At 37.4% G+C, this 16800-nt stretch overlaps 1 protein-coding gene across 5 annotated transcripts in view; it reads right to left on the bottom strand.

Annotated features, from left to right (window-relative positions):
- Window positions 1-16800, bottom strand: part of SEMA5B (semaphorin 5B) — a 487556-nt gene that overhangs the window by 142499 nt on the left and 328257 nt on the right. For all 5 annotated transcript variants that reach the window (XM_087950222.1, XM_087950223.1, XM_087950221.1 and 2 more), the window contains one exon: window positions 5384-5429. In XM_087950222.1, coding sequence (XP_087806348.1) covers window positions 5384-5429 — 46 coding nt within the window. The remainder of the gene's footprint in view (window positions 1-5383; window positions 5430-16800) is intronic.

Here is a 16800-nt window from a genome sequence, read left to right as displayed (position 1 = left end):
AGTATGATATGAAATCAACATTCAAAAGGAATTCTGCGGGTTGTAAAAAAGAAATTTGGGGTCTACCAGCTGCCCACACCATGAATATATTTGCTTTTGGAACCTTAGCAAATACGCCGTGTGATCTATTGTCAAGAGCATTGTTATTACGAGGTTTCCATATTAAGAAATTTAATATACTCTTAGTATGCAAAGTTTAGCCTTGCAAAGTTTGTTTATATTTACTTGCCTTTATTACTTTTTTAAACAACTCAATGTGGTAAGCATACTAAATATTCCTTCCTCCTCCTAAGGTGGTATTCCTGAGTAGGCTGGACAGTGTGCTTCAGATTCAATCCCCAAAGGGTCTCCAAGAATGCATTTTATTGTGCCAATTGTTTTTTTGTGGAATTTTGGTCATATAGGCATGACCAGATAGGCATATAAGCATGTTTATTTTCCATCATTATGAAATTTGTTGTATTTATTGCTAGGTACCCAGAGTTGCACTTTAATTCAGCACCTATATAAATTTAATGAATGAATGAATGGAGCGAGTGAATGAAGTGAGTGAGTGAGTGAGTGAATGAAGGAACATGCACAGAGATGAATGTGGTACGAATGCAGTATTTGTCTACAGCACCTTCAAGAAGCTCCATCTTTTTCACACAATCACTTGGCTGCTGTATCCCGAGCACATTTACAAGAGAGCGAACCTTTCTGAAATCAATCAGACTTACTATTTCTCAGCCTAATTTCAAAATCCTTTTGCAAGGAACTTTGGCAGGAGTGATCGATCCTTCCCTCAGCATGTATGGGGATGAGAAAGAAAGGGAAAAAAAAAGAGAGAGAGAAGAGGATGTCAGAAGGAAAAAAAAAGAAAGATGTCAAAGAGAGACAGAGTAGATTGTACCCACCCATGCTTCAGCCCCTCCCACCAATAGGTGATCATCAAGAACTAAGAGGATGTGGGCTGATGTACAGAAGGAAAGAACATCATTATGTACCAGAGAACCTCTCTTTACATGTATCACTCTGGACTACCAATTTGAGGTCTCGCCTGCTCAGTTTTATACACATTAAAAACACACTTTACTCAGTCAATTCAAATTTTATCATTTAAAAAACATGCTAGGAGGATGTTGTTTTCAAAGCACTTTTTCCACTAAACTCTTAATTGTGGAGCCTACAGTAAAAAGCCTTTTTGTACGAATTCAGAGGATTAGGGTTGAACCCTCCTAAAAGCCTCAGTACATTGAGGAAAGTGTGCAGGATGTGTTTCATTTTCTGTTAGGAATTTGAGATGTATGATATATTCCAGAGGTGGGTATTCAGCAGGTTCTGACCAGTTCAGGAGAACCGGTAGTGGAAATTTTGAGTAGTTCAGAGAACCGGCAAATACCAACTCTGACTGGCTCCGCCCCCATCTATTCTCTGCCTCCCGAATCCCAGCTGATCGGCTGGGTCTTCTTTTGTTGCCCTGCACAGAAGAATGCTGCTGGAAAGCAGGTTAGTGGGGTGGGGAGGGCATGGGGACTTTGCAGTATCCTTTCCCTGGAGTGGAGAGGGAATAGGGATTTTACAGTATCCTTCCCCTTGCCACACCCACCAAGTCACACCAGGCCCACCAAGCCATGCTCACAGAACTGGTAGTAAAAAAAATTGAATCCCACCACTGGTATATTCCCATCAATATGGAAGAGTAGGAGCTAAAGTCAGAGATGTCCTATGATTTAAAAATAAAATAAAAAAGCAAATACGTTTCGCAGTGACATTTTCACGAGATAAAAAATTAACACCCACATCACAGAATGTAACTGCGGCGCTGGAAATTCCACAGCAACCGCAGTCCTGACTGTTGTCTAGAACAAAAAAAAAAGGAACATTCTGTGGCAAATAACACTGCTTCTTTGTTCAAAGGTATGAAGTTTTCCCCCCACCCCACCACAGTGACACAGAGGATAAATAACTACAGCAAGTATGATGAATGACTATCATATGCTAAATAGCAGAAAATGTTAGCTTTCTGATTAAAGGAGAAAAAGAGGATCTCTCAGGCCTAGCTTTAACATCGTTTCTGATAGATAGCAGCTATATTTCAAAATACTTACTTTGACAGCTATGTGCTTGAAACTGCTTTATTTCTCTTTAAGGTTTTTTTTTTCCAGAAGAGAGAGAGAAAAATAAAGAGAGAGAACAAACGAAAGCTCGACTTAGTGTTGGAAGTGCCCTGAAAACAAGGCTTTTTTTGAACACCCAAGAGAAACTAGAATATTGCAGCAGAAAAAATAGAAGCCTCAATCCAACTGTATTTTAAATCATATGGTATTGTTTTATAAAATGCACTTTAATTTAACAAGAACCTTTAATAAAACAAGATTTTTTTAAGCGAAGTTCATCTGCTTTCTTTTAATACTCTTCACTAGTTCTAGAGAAATAGAGCTTCAAGCAATGTTGTAAGACTTAAATGATTTCCTGGGGCCAAAATCTACCTCAACCACATATAATGAACTTTGGAATCCAGGTAGGGAGATAGTTTAAATTAAAAAACAAAACAAAAATAGCTCCAACCTTTTGATTAAAACTCCCCCCCTTTCACAAGTGTAATTTGTGAACGTGATTGCCGTTGTGATCTTTTATTATTATTATTACACCCAGAAAAAAATTATCAAGGGTTCAGACTGATGGACATTATGTTCCACAACAACTGGATAGTCATGGATCTCTTCCCCTGAAGAATTATAAAACGGATCTTGAATCACAGATGATCTTATCAAGCTGAATTCCACCCTTCAAAGCAAGATATAAGAGCATAAGATTTTTCTAGCCAAGAGCTCCCTTTGACCATGCTGTACCATGATGGAGACTATATATAGCACCAAAAAATAAGCACCATAGAAAAGGGGGACCCAGCTTGCAGTCCGTGGACCAGCATCGATCCATGACATGCCAACAACTAGACAGCGCAAACAAGTGAAGCCCCATCTGTTGAATGCAGGCACCATAGAAAACCATGCTCGCTTCAGTCCACAGAAAAATCTTTCTCCACGGAAGCGGTCCCTGGTTCCTAAAAGGTTGGAAGCCGCTGGCACAAAAGAAAGACTGGTTCTGATTTAATATATTAAACTAAGTACAAGAGTGTTGTAATGTTTAAAGGTTAGAATGAAAACTGAGAAAACTTGGATTTTAATCCCACCTTCAGTCATGGATGCTCCTTGGATAACTTTGGCCCAATTATTATCTCTATGAAACAATGAAAACAGAGCTCAGGAGGACTGCATGCAGAGACCCTATGGGCTGGTCCTTTGCTATTTCCAGGGCAGTCCTGTGGACCAGATCTAAGCACCCTGTGGGCTGGATCCAGTCCCCAGGCCTTGAGTTTGACACCCCTAGCTTAAAGCAATGGCTGTTAAACTGAGGGTAATTTAGGAATATCCCGAGGTTACACAATTTGTTGTTGCTTGTTTGTGAGTTAAGGATCCATTTTGGAACAGGTATTTCTCAGGCACTTCTATAAAACAATAGTCTGTTTGGAGGGTTGTTGATGTTTTGTTATCTGAGATTGAAAAAAGGACTAATTGTGTCAAACAGTTTAAGAACCACCAGGTGGACTATTTATACCATTTTGATAGTTCAATCCAACAAAGTAGTATGAGAAAAATAAACTGAGGAAGAAAATGAGATGTTTATTGCCAGGAGATTCTAGATACAAGACAGGTTATAAATGTAATGAATAAAATTAAATAAAATACAATTGTTAAGACTGTTCTTCATGTTCTTAAAACCGTTCCATTCTTCATTGTTAGAAATTGAAAGCTATACAGAAAATGTTGGAAGGCTACATGGAATGACTTGAGACCTCAATTATGCTAAGAGAAATCCCAGATCTCCAAGACTCAGGTTTATAGTTAGATAATAGCAACTCCTACTTTTCTTTGAATGAGTTATGAGGAAGATCTGTTAGTAATATATATAACTTTCATGGAACATACATGCAAGTATCTCTGCTATTGATAATTGTAACCAAGAGAAATATAAGAACTGTTTCTATCTCTTAACTAAAGATAAATAAAAATCTTCCTGCATTAAGGATTAAATTATTCAATGAATACCCTTATTTGAAAAACATTTTAAATCAGTGGTAGATTTGTAATTCTTTTGAAATGAGCAGCTAAAGAAACTCTACTAACTTTTTTTATGTATGCGAACACACAGAATGTTATTCCTCTTCCTCAACCCATTCACAGCAAATGTGACAGAATTTGTGACAGCAAATTCTTAATTAACATTGCTGGAATCTGTGTCGTTATTTAAGAATCAGTTCAAGTAAGCAAAAAAAAAAAAAAGATAAATATTTCAATTTCCACAGCACTATTGTGTTCTTCTGGTATTATAGAGTAGCTTTGCCTTCTTCTGTATCTTACTGCAATGTTCAGAAACCATCTCTCATCTTGTTCTAATTCAGCCTCCTTTTCCTCTTCATTAGAGCAACCAACTCTATTACCTCCCAAAACTGATACTGATTTTGTCTTGCTTTTGCAACAGCTATCCAACAAACTTGAATACAAGTTGTGATTACCTGCTTGAAGCACATCACCTCAATAATTCTCAAACAATAGAATATGTCACATGCACAGCTTAACTCACGTACAGTTTCATGACTTTAAATAACAGAAACGCTGACCCAGCTCTATTTGCAGTTGTTATAGTGATCATTTTAACAAAAAGTCAGAGCAAGCTTTAGGAAAGTTTCAGACCGCTGATTCTTGGTACACTTTGTTATGGCCTTGTTGGCAGAACAGGAATGACATATACTGTGAACAGCATTTCCTTCTGAAAGGTTTACAGGTTGAGCAGCGGAGGAACTTAGCAAAACTCACTCCTCAGCATTTTGTGTTCATACTAGGGCCAACAAAAGCTCAGAGCAATGATGAACGAGAACAGAGAAGACCTCCTTTGGAAGCTACCTTTGTTGCATTAAGGAAAGCTAAGGATTTACAGTATTTACATTGTTTTAGTTAAGCTTGCACTAGCTATCTATCACAAAACCCTCCATGCTTTTAACACGTTGTCCTTTCTTGTCATCCATCTATCCCTCTTTGAGTCAACAGACCAAAGCTAAAGTGTTGAGCTAGAAAAGGGCAAGAACATTTTTCATACTTTAGCTCTACCTTCTCAAAGTAAAATACACATGGCTGTAAATGACAAAAATGTTACATTTAAAATACATTACAAAACAAAGCAACACAACTATTTTTTTTCAAAACAGGGGTTACGTAAGTCTATCAATTCACATTCGTAATAACCATTATTATATAGTTTATTGGTTTTTATAAAAACATGCTATGTAGCTTTTTAATTCTATAATCAGAACAAGTAGATGACAGAAAAAGGCTGAACATACCTGAATAAGAGAAACATTGTGTAGACTAAGTCTGAAGAGGTAGTTCCTGTGTAAGTAAGCAGAGGAAATTAGAGATGGTTTAGTCATACAAAATATTTTATTTGAGTAAAGAAACAGAAATATTATGCCATCATAAAGTATGAACATAATTTCTAAAGGCATTGAATCAAACCTGAAGGATCAAACAATTCCAAATATATACTATTGTATATTAGCTGATTTTTAAATGAATTCTGTAACACAAACAAAACTCTGAAAGGATCTATCCTATTCTATACAAAGTGAAAAGATAAAAGTAAAGATTTTCCCTGTCCAGTTGTGTCTGTCTCTAGAGGATGGTAGGGGTAGTATAAGGATGGTACAGGTAGGCCTGTAGGGGGCGTGCATAAGCGCACCAATCATGCCTACCGTCCCTGTCCTATTGTTTTTTATTTTTCTTATAAGTATCTATCTCATGTATTCAAAACTATATTTATTCTTATACCTGTATCTTGTAAGCGACTGAAAAATCAAATAAAATGTAAACGTAAATGTAGATGGGTCTCATTTCCATTTCCTAGCTGGGGGAGCCAGCATTGACCAAAGATGCTTTGTGGTCATGTGGCTGCCATGATATATACTGAGGCACAAGGAACATGGCTACCTTCCCACCGAAGTGGTATGTATTTATCTACTTTAATTTGCATCCTTTTTGAACTGCTAGGTGGGCAGGAGCCAAGGCAAGTAAAAGGAGCTCACCCCATCTCATGGTACTTGGATTTCAAACAATAAAATCCTGAAAATAAATTAAGGTATCACAATGTATAAAAAACATTTTCCCGTCCAAATACAGCAAACAGAAATCTCTGATTCCTTAAGAAGCATTCTATACTAAGAGATTTGAACCCAAGAAACACTGTAGATGTAACACAGGGTTCCCCATAATGACCAAGGCTTGATGAGACTATCCATTATTATGATTTGCCATACAGTCAGCCAGCTTTTAAACTGGTTTGGTATTTTTATCCACCAATCAAGCTCTTCCCAAGGACTTGGTAAAGGCAGAAATTGTTTAGAAGTGTAAAAAGTACTGTTGCAGGATATAAGCTGTTCCATGGAAATCTGCCTTTTATAATTGACTGATGGTGGTTTTGTCATACTAATGGCATTCAAGTCATGCTCCAAATGTTCTGGGATTGCACTCAGGAGTCCTATTCTATTGGTACTATCGTTGCTTTCTTTTATCACAGTTGTTCTACTTCTATTTGCAGGTCTTTATATTTTTTAATTTTATCCATTCTTTCTCTTCTCTTCTGCTATGTCCAGGTATTGCAATGTCCAATATTCAAACTTTTTTTGTCTTTCTCATCAACATGGTTATTATTTAAAGTATTAGTTATTAAATTATTTTTATATAATATTATTTGGGGGTTTTAAACCTCATGAAGGGTTCAATGAGCTGAAAAGTCCTTTAACCAGTCTACCAAGAAACACAAAATATATATCATGCCCTTGTAAGAGTCAGACTCTGAGGGAGAGGAGGAACAGCCAACATGGAGTGGAGGTGTGGCTCTGGAGGTTGTGGAGGAGGCTGAGGAAGGGCAGAGACCGGCTGGGCAGTCAGAGGAAGAACCAGGCCCATCTCCTCTCCATCCTAGGACATGCAGGGAGGAACGGAGAAGGAAACAACTTTGCTTACGAGAGGTGGCCATGATCCCCCTCGTTGGTTGCAGCTGGGGAGAATAGTATATAAGAGAGACGGTTAAAATACAGCATCGCCAAAAGCAAAACGTGTTTTATTTTGGGCTGAAGTTATCTTGGTTGGCATCCTTCCAACAGACTGTGCCTTGTTATCTCCTTGAAGTTGGTAATTACTTATCCTAGTCTATTGTGGAATTTCCTTCATTGTAGTTTGTTTTGGTTTTTTATTTCACCTTTATCTGCTCATTAAGTCCAGACTGTATTGCTTTCTTTTGAAGACTATTTTTGAATAAGTTTTATCTCCAACTGAGAATTATTGAACAGTGGGGCCAAGTTGGAGGCATTAAAGGACATTTATTTACGTTTTGGATTTTGTTACGTTTGTGTTACACTCCAGGTCATCACAATATAATATCACCAATCACATCATAAAGACAGTAATCAAATATCAGAAAAATTAAGAAAGGGAGAGAAGAAGACAACAGCATTCTTTATGTCAAGTACACACAGATGGTCAACATATGAAGTCCGCTCTATTCACTAATAAAATGAATACTAATGATTTGTCACACAGAGATAGCTGCTACAGGATGTGATTTAAAATGGCTCCAAGTATGAAGTATCTTCCATTCATACAAACCATACTATATGTTTGATGTGGAGGATCCACAGTCAGTTTTTTTTTTTAAATTAGACAGTCAAGGATGTGAAAAAAAGGAACACCTAATTTGAATCAGGACAGCATTGCTGGGGAAGAGTGCAAACCTTTTCAAAACCATCAATTATTTCACCACCCAGAACCTGGGCTCTTATATCCAAGGCTGCATTTTCTCCCTTCAAAGAAAGTATGAGCTTTTGGAAACAGCATTTAGATGGAAGCCATAGCACAAGTAGAATAGAATTAAAATGTCTGTATTGCAGATCTGAACTTATTCCTATTACCAAGCTTAAAATGATAGGAAATCCTACCACAAGCTGCTTGTTCCACATATTGCTTAATTCTGAAATAATTAACATTTCATCTGTCTCCCTCTTCCTGATCTTCTTTCTCCTTTTTTTCTTTCTTTCAATGAGCTACTTGCTTTCTACTTAAGCAAGTGCTGGATACTGTATTACAAAAGAGCATGGCTGTGATTTATGAATCCAACTTTCACCCTTGGGATTTTAAGTTCTAAGCATATTACTTGCATTTAAATTGTATCTGGGCATGCAGTCAACCCATCCTGCAAACTTCTCTCCAACTGCTGCATCACATAATTAATACACCTCTTTTGTGCACTCTATATTTAAAATGTTGCGTTTGTCTGCTTTCATCAATTTGAAGGTCTAAACACTTGGCTTATTCTGAATGATCATATACAATCGGTCTAAGTCAATGATTAAAGTGTTACAGATCTAGGATTTAAATCGAGACTTGCTGATAGAACCTATTGGCTGACTTTGGGACAATGACCTATTGCAGTGGAATTTTCAGAAAGCATTTTAAAAATGCTAAAATTATGTTGGTTTGGTCTAGCTCATTCAATTTTGTTATGTTTGCATGCTGTGAATGGTCATGTGGAAACAGTATAATTTCCACACAAAACCTGATTTTCTTTCTCTCTTGAGCTCTTTTTCCTGTGCTGTTAGAGCTTCAAAAGATAAAAAGATTGATCTAAGGGAGTATACATTCTTTTGTTTTACACTTTGAATATAAATTGAGCAGGAATTATTTTCTAACTGAGTCTGGGGTAGCAGTGCTATATTGTTTCATTTTCTTTTTTGGAATAATCTATTCCTGCAAGGGTCAATTAATAGCAGATCTCAGTCCTTAACAAAATGAAACAAGAATCTATCAAGTGAAACAATTTTATTCCAAGCTCAAAACAATTCCTTTTTTTATTTTTTGTATTCTTAGAGTTCATCCATGGCTTGGAGTCATTTCTTCTATTTCTTGCATTCTCAGAGTTAAAACATGTCTTACCATGCTGTATGATCTGGTAAATAATTGGTTACTTTAGTGACTTTTTAAAAAAATTCAGGCTGGTTTATACATTAAGGTAAAGGTAAAAGTTCTCGCACATACATGCTAGTCGTTTCCGGCTCTAGGGGGCGGTGCTCATCCCCATTACAAAGCCGAAGAGCCAGTGCTATCCAAAGACGTATCCATGGTCATGTGATTGGCATGACTAAATGCTGAAGGCACACAAAACCCTGTTATCTTCTCACCAAAGTGGTCTCTATTTTTCTACTTGCATTTTTACATGCTTTTGAACTGCTAGGTTGGCAGAAGCTGGGACAAGTAACGGAAGCTCATTCCATTATGCAGCACTAGGGATTCGAACCGCTGAACTGCCAACCTTTCTGATCAACAAGCTCAGCATCGTAGCCACTGAACCACTGCGTCTCTATGGTTAATACATTACTATACAGCAAAAAAGCACCCTTGAGACAACCATGACTTGAATGACTAAGAACCTTCATACTTTTAGCTATGCACTTTGGGATGAACACCCTTTGAATGGTGTGGGTGTATAAACAGATTTCCCCTCAAAATTGCAGACTACAGGAACCATTTGCCCTTCAGTTTGAGATGCAGACAACACAGACTCAACCTCTGCAGCCTGCACCTATCTTCAACAGTGAAGGGACACAGGGCAGAAAACATTCTGCAGCCAAGAAGGTTCCGCACCCATTTCCACTACTCAGATGACCCTGAGGATACAGATAAACCTCCAAGTGGCCTCAACAACTCTCTAAAAACAATGCAAATGACCAGCTGTCTGCAAGGAATATAATCCTTCCATTCCTCACCATCCAGTCAGAGCTGAAGAAGCTTCTTGGATAAGAAGTGAAATGTCTTCAAAAGAAAAAAAAACAAACAAGAAAGTCTAGTTGCCTCCTGAAAAAACACATTTGGGACAACCATGTCCTGGCTGATGACTGAGAATCTCCATAAACTTTTATTATACAACAAAATCTGAATGATTGCTCTGGCAGAGATTAGCAAAATCTCCAAATCACCTATGTGAAACTCCAAGTGCATGTGTGCATGCACTCATACCACTGTGTGTTGGTGTATAATCTGATTACTCACTGTAGTATCAGCTCTTTTCAGCTTCTCTAAGTGTAAAAGTTTTTGCCATTACTTTCAAAGCTATATTTTCATTATTATTCAGCATATATTCTTTTTTTCTTTAATATGAAATTTAGGAGCCTATTTTGGTTAATTTACTATACCTTTAGCTTTGAGCTTTAATTCCAATTCATCTGAGATTTTCCATATACCCATGTCTTGCTATTGCATAAATAAATAAATAAATAAATGCTATTCTGCATAATGTATCAAGCAAAGAATATACTTTTCTTGGGAAATGTGACCATTTATAAGCCTCAGGTCCCAGTTCACCCTAAGAAGGGCAACAAGTTTGCCTTCCCATTTTGGTTAAAAATGCTATTTAAATGCATTGGTTTTGGATAACTCCTATGAAGAATTTGGCACTAGCAACAGCCCGCCTCCTAGAAACATTGTATATTTTGACTGAATAAATAATTTTAATATTTAAGCTAATTCTTTCAAGGCTATTGGATGGAAATATAGCTGAATTAATAAAAATATCAATATGGGATAGCATCTTAATTATAAGAAATAAATGCAGCTACCTTTTCTGAACAAAATAGAGAACATGTTTACATTAACAGAGTATGTATCTTCAGCTCCAAACATTATTGCAACTCTTCACCAAATTTCTAGGGAAATCTAGGTTCATGTTTACAGGAGACTGATTTAAAAAATCTATGCAAACAACACACACATACACAAACTCCCTCTTCTATGCTATCCGATACTATCTCAAAATCCAGTTATAAGACAAAAGAAACCATGTATAATGTATAAAGCATGCAGAAACTATGTATATTTATATAGGGTTAAATTGGAGACTAAAATTGTATCAAGCTATGATACCTTATCCAGAATGTCCTTTTGCAGGGATGCCATTACATTTCATAACATGTGGGAAACCTGCAATATTTTAAGTATTTTGACATGGGGTCATTTATATGCTTTTTCACCAGATCATTGTTAGTGGTGTAGATCTGTAAAACATTCCATAAAACTGTTAACGACTAGACGTAATCCTCAACTTAAAACCACAATTGGGACTGAACATCCATCGTTAAACAATGTGGTTGTTAAGTGAACCAAGCCTGATTTTAGGACATTTTTTTGCCAGGCTCATTAAGCAAATCATGTGATTAGTAAGCAAATCACACAGGTGTTTAGCAAATCCGTTTTTTCCCTTTGACTTTGCTTATTGGAAGACTCCCGGGAAGGTCATAAAAGGCAATCACACGATCCTGGGACACTGCAACCATTCTAAATTCATGCCGTTTGCCAAGCACCCAAATTTTGACATAACCATGGGGACATTCTGAGGTTGTAAGTCACTTTTTAAAATGCCGTCATAACTTTGAAAGCTCGCTAAGCGAATGGTAATAAGTCAGGGACTATCAGTACATACGATCTTAGCAGCCCGAAGAAGCCATCCCCAAATGATTTCTTCCAACCTCCCTTCCGAAGGCTCTATGGGACATCAGCTGTACTCTCACAGAACAGATACTATCAAACTGCACACTTGACAAAGCCGTGTTCTGAGTATATTATCAGCTGTATTATAGTCATAAGACTTGTTTCAACATTAATACAATGAAATTATGCTCCTGAACACAAAAACACCCTACTGTACTTTATTGATTCTAAGAGGAGACAGTATTCTGATTCACATTCAGCCACAACTTTCAGGTAATTACCGTATTTGCCGGCGTATAAGACGACTGGGCGTATAAGACGACCCCCAACATTTCCACTCAAAATATAGAGTTTGTTATATACTGCCGTATAAGACTACCCCTCTTCCACACACCTTCCACTTTTGCACTTTTTTTTTTTTTTGACGCACTTTTCTGCTTTGGACAATTTTGAAATGAGCTAATCCAATTTTGAACCAAGAATATGCAAATAGCTATGGAGTTTAGAAATGAGTTTTAAAAATATTTTTCATTGCTTACCATTAAGCGTAAAATATGTTGTAAATAAAATGAGAACACAGGAAACGTTCTCTTCTCAATACAGCTGATCTCTCTCTCTCTCTCTCTCTCACACACACACACACACACACCAAAAACCCGGACACTGAAAAGGCTGCCAAGGAACAGTATATTCAATGCCTTCTCTTTAATCAAGAAACAAGGAATTCCTTAGAATCTTTTTTTTTCCCAAGTGGCCCTCTTTAAAAAAAAAAAATGGAGGTAACACTTTCATTCAAAAAGTCTTCCAGTATCTGGAGTCGCTCAGACATATTGAAGTGAGGCAGGAGAGTAAGTGAAATTTGAAATGATCCAGCTACCGTTTTCTTCCCCTCCCGCCCGAAGGCCATTATCTCCACGTCAAAACGAACGAGGGGAGGCAAAGAAGCCAAACACGCTAAAAAGGATCTCTTTATTTTCCTACACAAGGTCACACCTACTTTTCCGCATTCAAAGGACAACCTCTCCTCACCACCACCACACACACACACACACCCCAATACCCGCAAACAATGTTCTGGGCATTAATCACCATTGCTACATTAACCTGGTAAATTTATACCCTGCCTCCCCCAGTGTTGCTTTGACGGCAGGATTTCACACAGCGGGCGCTCGCCGCTTTCTCCGCTCTCCCACCGTTCGCACATGTTGGAAGCACCGTAAAACCTGATAACCCACCCGGGCTCCCCATCCTTAACCTACAGCCGCCCGCATGCAAAACCTGTGTGCAAAAAGAAAAAAAGAAAAAGAAAAGTACGCCGCACGTGAGGATCTTCGAATCCTCTCCTCCCCACACCGCTAAGGAAGGAAGAGGGGGAAAGGTTGCGCAGCGCGTGGCGAGTGACACCCGCCACACACACACACACACACACACACACACACACACCGCTCCCCCAGCCTCCTCCCGGCTGCAACTCAAGCTCGAAGTGGGAGTCGGAGTCCTCCCGGCGTATAAGACGACCCCCCACTTGGAGGCATGTTTTTCAGGGCAAAAAAGTCGCCTTATACGCCGGCAAATACGGTAAATCAGATGATCCTACTCTAGTATATTTAATTTTGAACCTATGCTGTATAAACTCAGTGTACTCCCTTCAAAATCTTGATTCTGTCAATCATTCTATCGGTAGCTCACCCTGCTAAATTCTATATTCAATTTTCCGCCAGTGCCCAAACATTTTAACACTCTGCTATTATGTGCGTTTTGGCATCCATTTGTACTCATCAGAGCTGGATATAACAGTATATATATTCCTAGTTTATCCCTCAAAAAGAATGTGTATCAATTATTTTAATCATTTATTCATTAATTATATCTCTGGAAGAAGTCAAGAAGAACTATGAATATGACTGGACTGTGCTCCTGGGGGGAATTATGAGTAAATCACAATTAACTTTTACTCTTGTCTTTTGTGCAATGCCTTGTTTGCAAAGGGGCAGTTGTTTAGCTACAATCTCCTTTCTAACTAAAAACAAAAACAAAACAAAAAACAAAAAACCTCAACCATCCTTTCAAGCCTAACCAGTTACAAGAGCATTTGATCTGAAAAAAGAGATGTTCTCAGTTGGTAACTGAAAAGAAAGCCCATTAATTTCCTTTGATATTTTCCCACAATGCCCATTTCCCCCTCTTCTTTAGGAAGATTGATGCCTTCTTCCAAACATCAGCATCACATACACTATCAGCCCCAAGAGAAGCACACAGTGGTTTTCTATGAGAGGTCTTAATCCCAGAAGAAATACATAATATGGAATGTTTATTGTATTCCTGACTTTCTCGTGTTCTCAAAATGAAATAGTGAGCCCTTTGCACAAAGTTCTAACAAATGCATTAATGATGTCTATTTCTAAAAGAAAAAAAAGGATATAAAAGAATGCCACTAGATTCTACTTCAGGCAAATGTTGGTATTTTATTCTGAATGCAATTTAGCAAATACTGGCTAAAAATACTGTAACCTGTTTCTACCACAAGAAATTTGGAAATCCACTGGGGGTACAGGTATATGTTTCTAATTTGATACAATTGTCTTCACTTGTGTCTTTGCCTTTAAATACCTCTTGGCAGCCCCAGGTTGTTCAGTTCAATCAGGGGTGGGATTCAAATTTTTTAACAACCGATTCTGTGGGCGTGGCTTAGTTGGTGGGTGTGGCTTGGTAGTCATGTGACTGGGTGGACGTAACTTGGTGATCATGTTATTGGCTGGGCATGGCCAACTCAATATCACTCACATCGAGGCACGCATCTCCTCGCCTGGCCTCTCATGACTGTGGGAATGCTGCAACAGTTGTAAGTGTGAAAAATGGTCATAAGTCACTTTTTTCAGTGCCATTGTAACTTTGAATGGTCACTCCACACAAGCAAAGTACCAGCAAAGGAGGGGGGGAAAAACTCCAGAGACGTTCCTGAGACAGGAAATCTAGTCCTGCCAAGAAAGTAATATGGGTTAACGGAGAGAAAGTTTCTGTAAGCAACACCAGGATGTTTCCTTCCTGTCTTCTTTACAGGATTAGGCCAGTAATTTCTTCTAACAACTGGTTCTCCAAACTGCTTAGAATGTTAATAACAGGTTCTAGAGAATAGGTGCGAACTGGTAGAATCCCACCCCTGAGGTCAACACCTATTTGACTCAGCACTTCCTGGAATAACTATAAGCTTATACCTGGAAGCCATGCCTGAAGAGCAAGTTGATATTATGGATCTCCATCATATGGTAAAAAAAGTCTGACTTATTTTTGTAGCCACACAGGGCTTTTCCAACACAAGTTTCTCTTTTGTGCATGTTTCCTCAAATGCCAATATGGGGACATTGCTGTGAAGAACCCAACACTGCTATGATGTACAATATTTTTAAAAGGAAGAAAACAGTGAAATTGTTCGCTATGCAACAATTTCTTTTCCAAATAATTGGGGGAAAAACACCAACACCTGCAACTAGCTGGAAGACTTCTTAGTTTTTAGAGAACCATGTATTTTAGCACATGCACTGATAAATAATTACATGTTATCTCTACAAAATGGGATATACTTATATGCACTACAGAAATTTCACTTTATGCAGAATTGAGGAACTACTCTAATTTCAAAAATAACCCAGAAAGATCATTCATTCACTCACTCGTTCACTCACTCATTCATTCAATTTCTATAACCGCCTAATTCAGTGAAGTGACAAACATGTGCTCTTTGGTGCTGAATTTATTTAGGAATACATAACTGTGAGACAATGAGACATATTTATTTAGTTACATAAACTATTTCAAAAGCACTTGGAATTCATAGCATGGGCCACCAGTTGTTTTCAAACCAAATTTAAAGACGTATAAAAAGCTAGTTCTATGCAATATGCATTGCTTCTTCATAAACATCAGTTAACATCAGCTTAAGGCTCATCTCCTTAAATACAAGAATTAATTTAAGGTCTTCCAAAACAGTTCCATTCATAGTTTTAAGCATTGGATAATTTATTTTAATTGTTTTATTTCTATGCTTTGTAAACATAGCTTTTGAAGTAGTTTAGATATTTCCAAATAAATAAATATGACACCCAATCTCATAATGCTGATACATATACTCAGCATCAAACAATACTCCTGAAAAATTTCAAACAAACCTCAGTACAATACTGTTTGCGGCATATATCATATCCAACCAATTTAATATGGCTTGTTATAGGTACCTCTGATAATGAATAACATGTACTGTGTAACCATTTTAAGTTTTTCTTCTTAACATAATTATTGTAATTTCAATCATTGATAAACTGACTCCTATTTTGACTCCTTGTTATATTCTTGGAATAAATCAGAATAATTTATATAATGATAAAAGCCTTATTTGGAATATCAATTTTCAGTAAAGAAAGTAACATCTGCTTTTGACATTTTTCCTTCTTCAACATGGGACTTTTAGCTGTCTCTTAATTATTGCTGCTACTAAGCAATTGTATGATTTATTCATTTTAATGCTCTTTTTCAAACCATTATAGATATTTTGTTGTTGTACTAACAATTAATTATTTGATTGACTGATAATCTACTTCTGCTTCAGTAAGCACTCAAATTTTTATATATCTATATATCATATATTAAAATGGAATATAACAGTAAAGTAACTTTCTGACACTACCATCAAGAGAAGTAAAACAGGTATATTCAGTAGTATTAGAGATGTATTCTTAATATATCATCTAGGGATAAAAAATCTTCACAGTTCATAGGCTTACTTACTGTAGCCTAATACAAAATGGAGCAAGGAAGTAAACGTTCTTTACTGTTAGCACTTCGACAAATATGAAAGTGTGATCCTTCAACATCCTCTGTAGGAAAACACTCAATGAAAAACAGCAGGCACTAAGGTTCTTTAACTACAGCGACAATATTGGCAGTTTAGCTATTTATCTTTAGCTTGGGATATTGTAGTGATAGGATTCAAAAACTTTTACTACCGGTTCTGTGGCATGGCTTGGTGGGCATGGCAGGGGAAGATACTGTAAAATTATTTGCCAGTTCTCCGAACTACTCAAAATTTCTGCTACCAGTTCTCCAGAACTGGTCAGAACCTGCTGAATATCATCTCTGGGACATTGGTGATATGGAAATAACTTAAGAATACAAAGCAGATACATTGGACAGTTTACAAACAGACTATGTCAAACAAACAAACAAACAAACA

Source organism: Notechis scutatus, chromosome 1 (assembly GCF_049901735.1).
Source record: "Notechis scutatus isolate UNSWTSFEM ecotype Mainland chromosome 1, rNotScu1.2, whole genome shotgun sequence".
Classification (NCBI taxonomy): domain Eukaryota; kingdom Metazoa; phylum Chordata; class Lepidosauria; order Squamata; family Elapidae; genus Notechis; species Notechis scutatus.
Note: the sequence above shows the minus strand (reverse complement) of the source record. Positions and strands in the feature narration are given on the sequence as shown.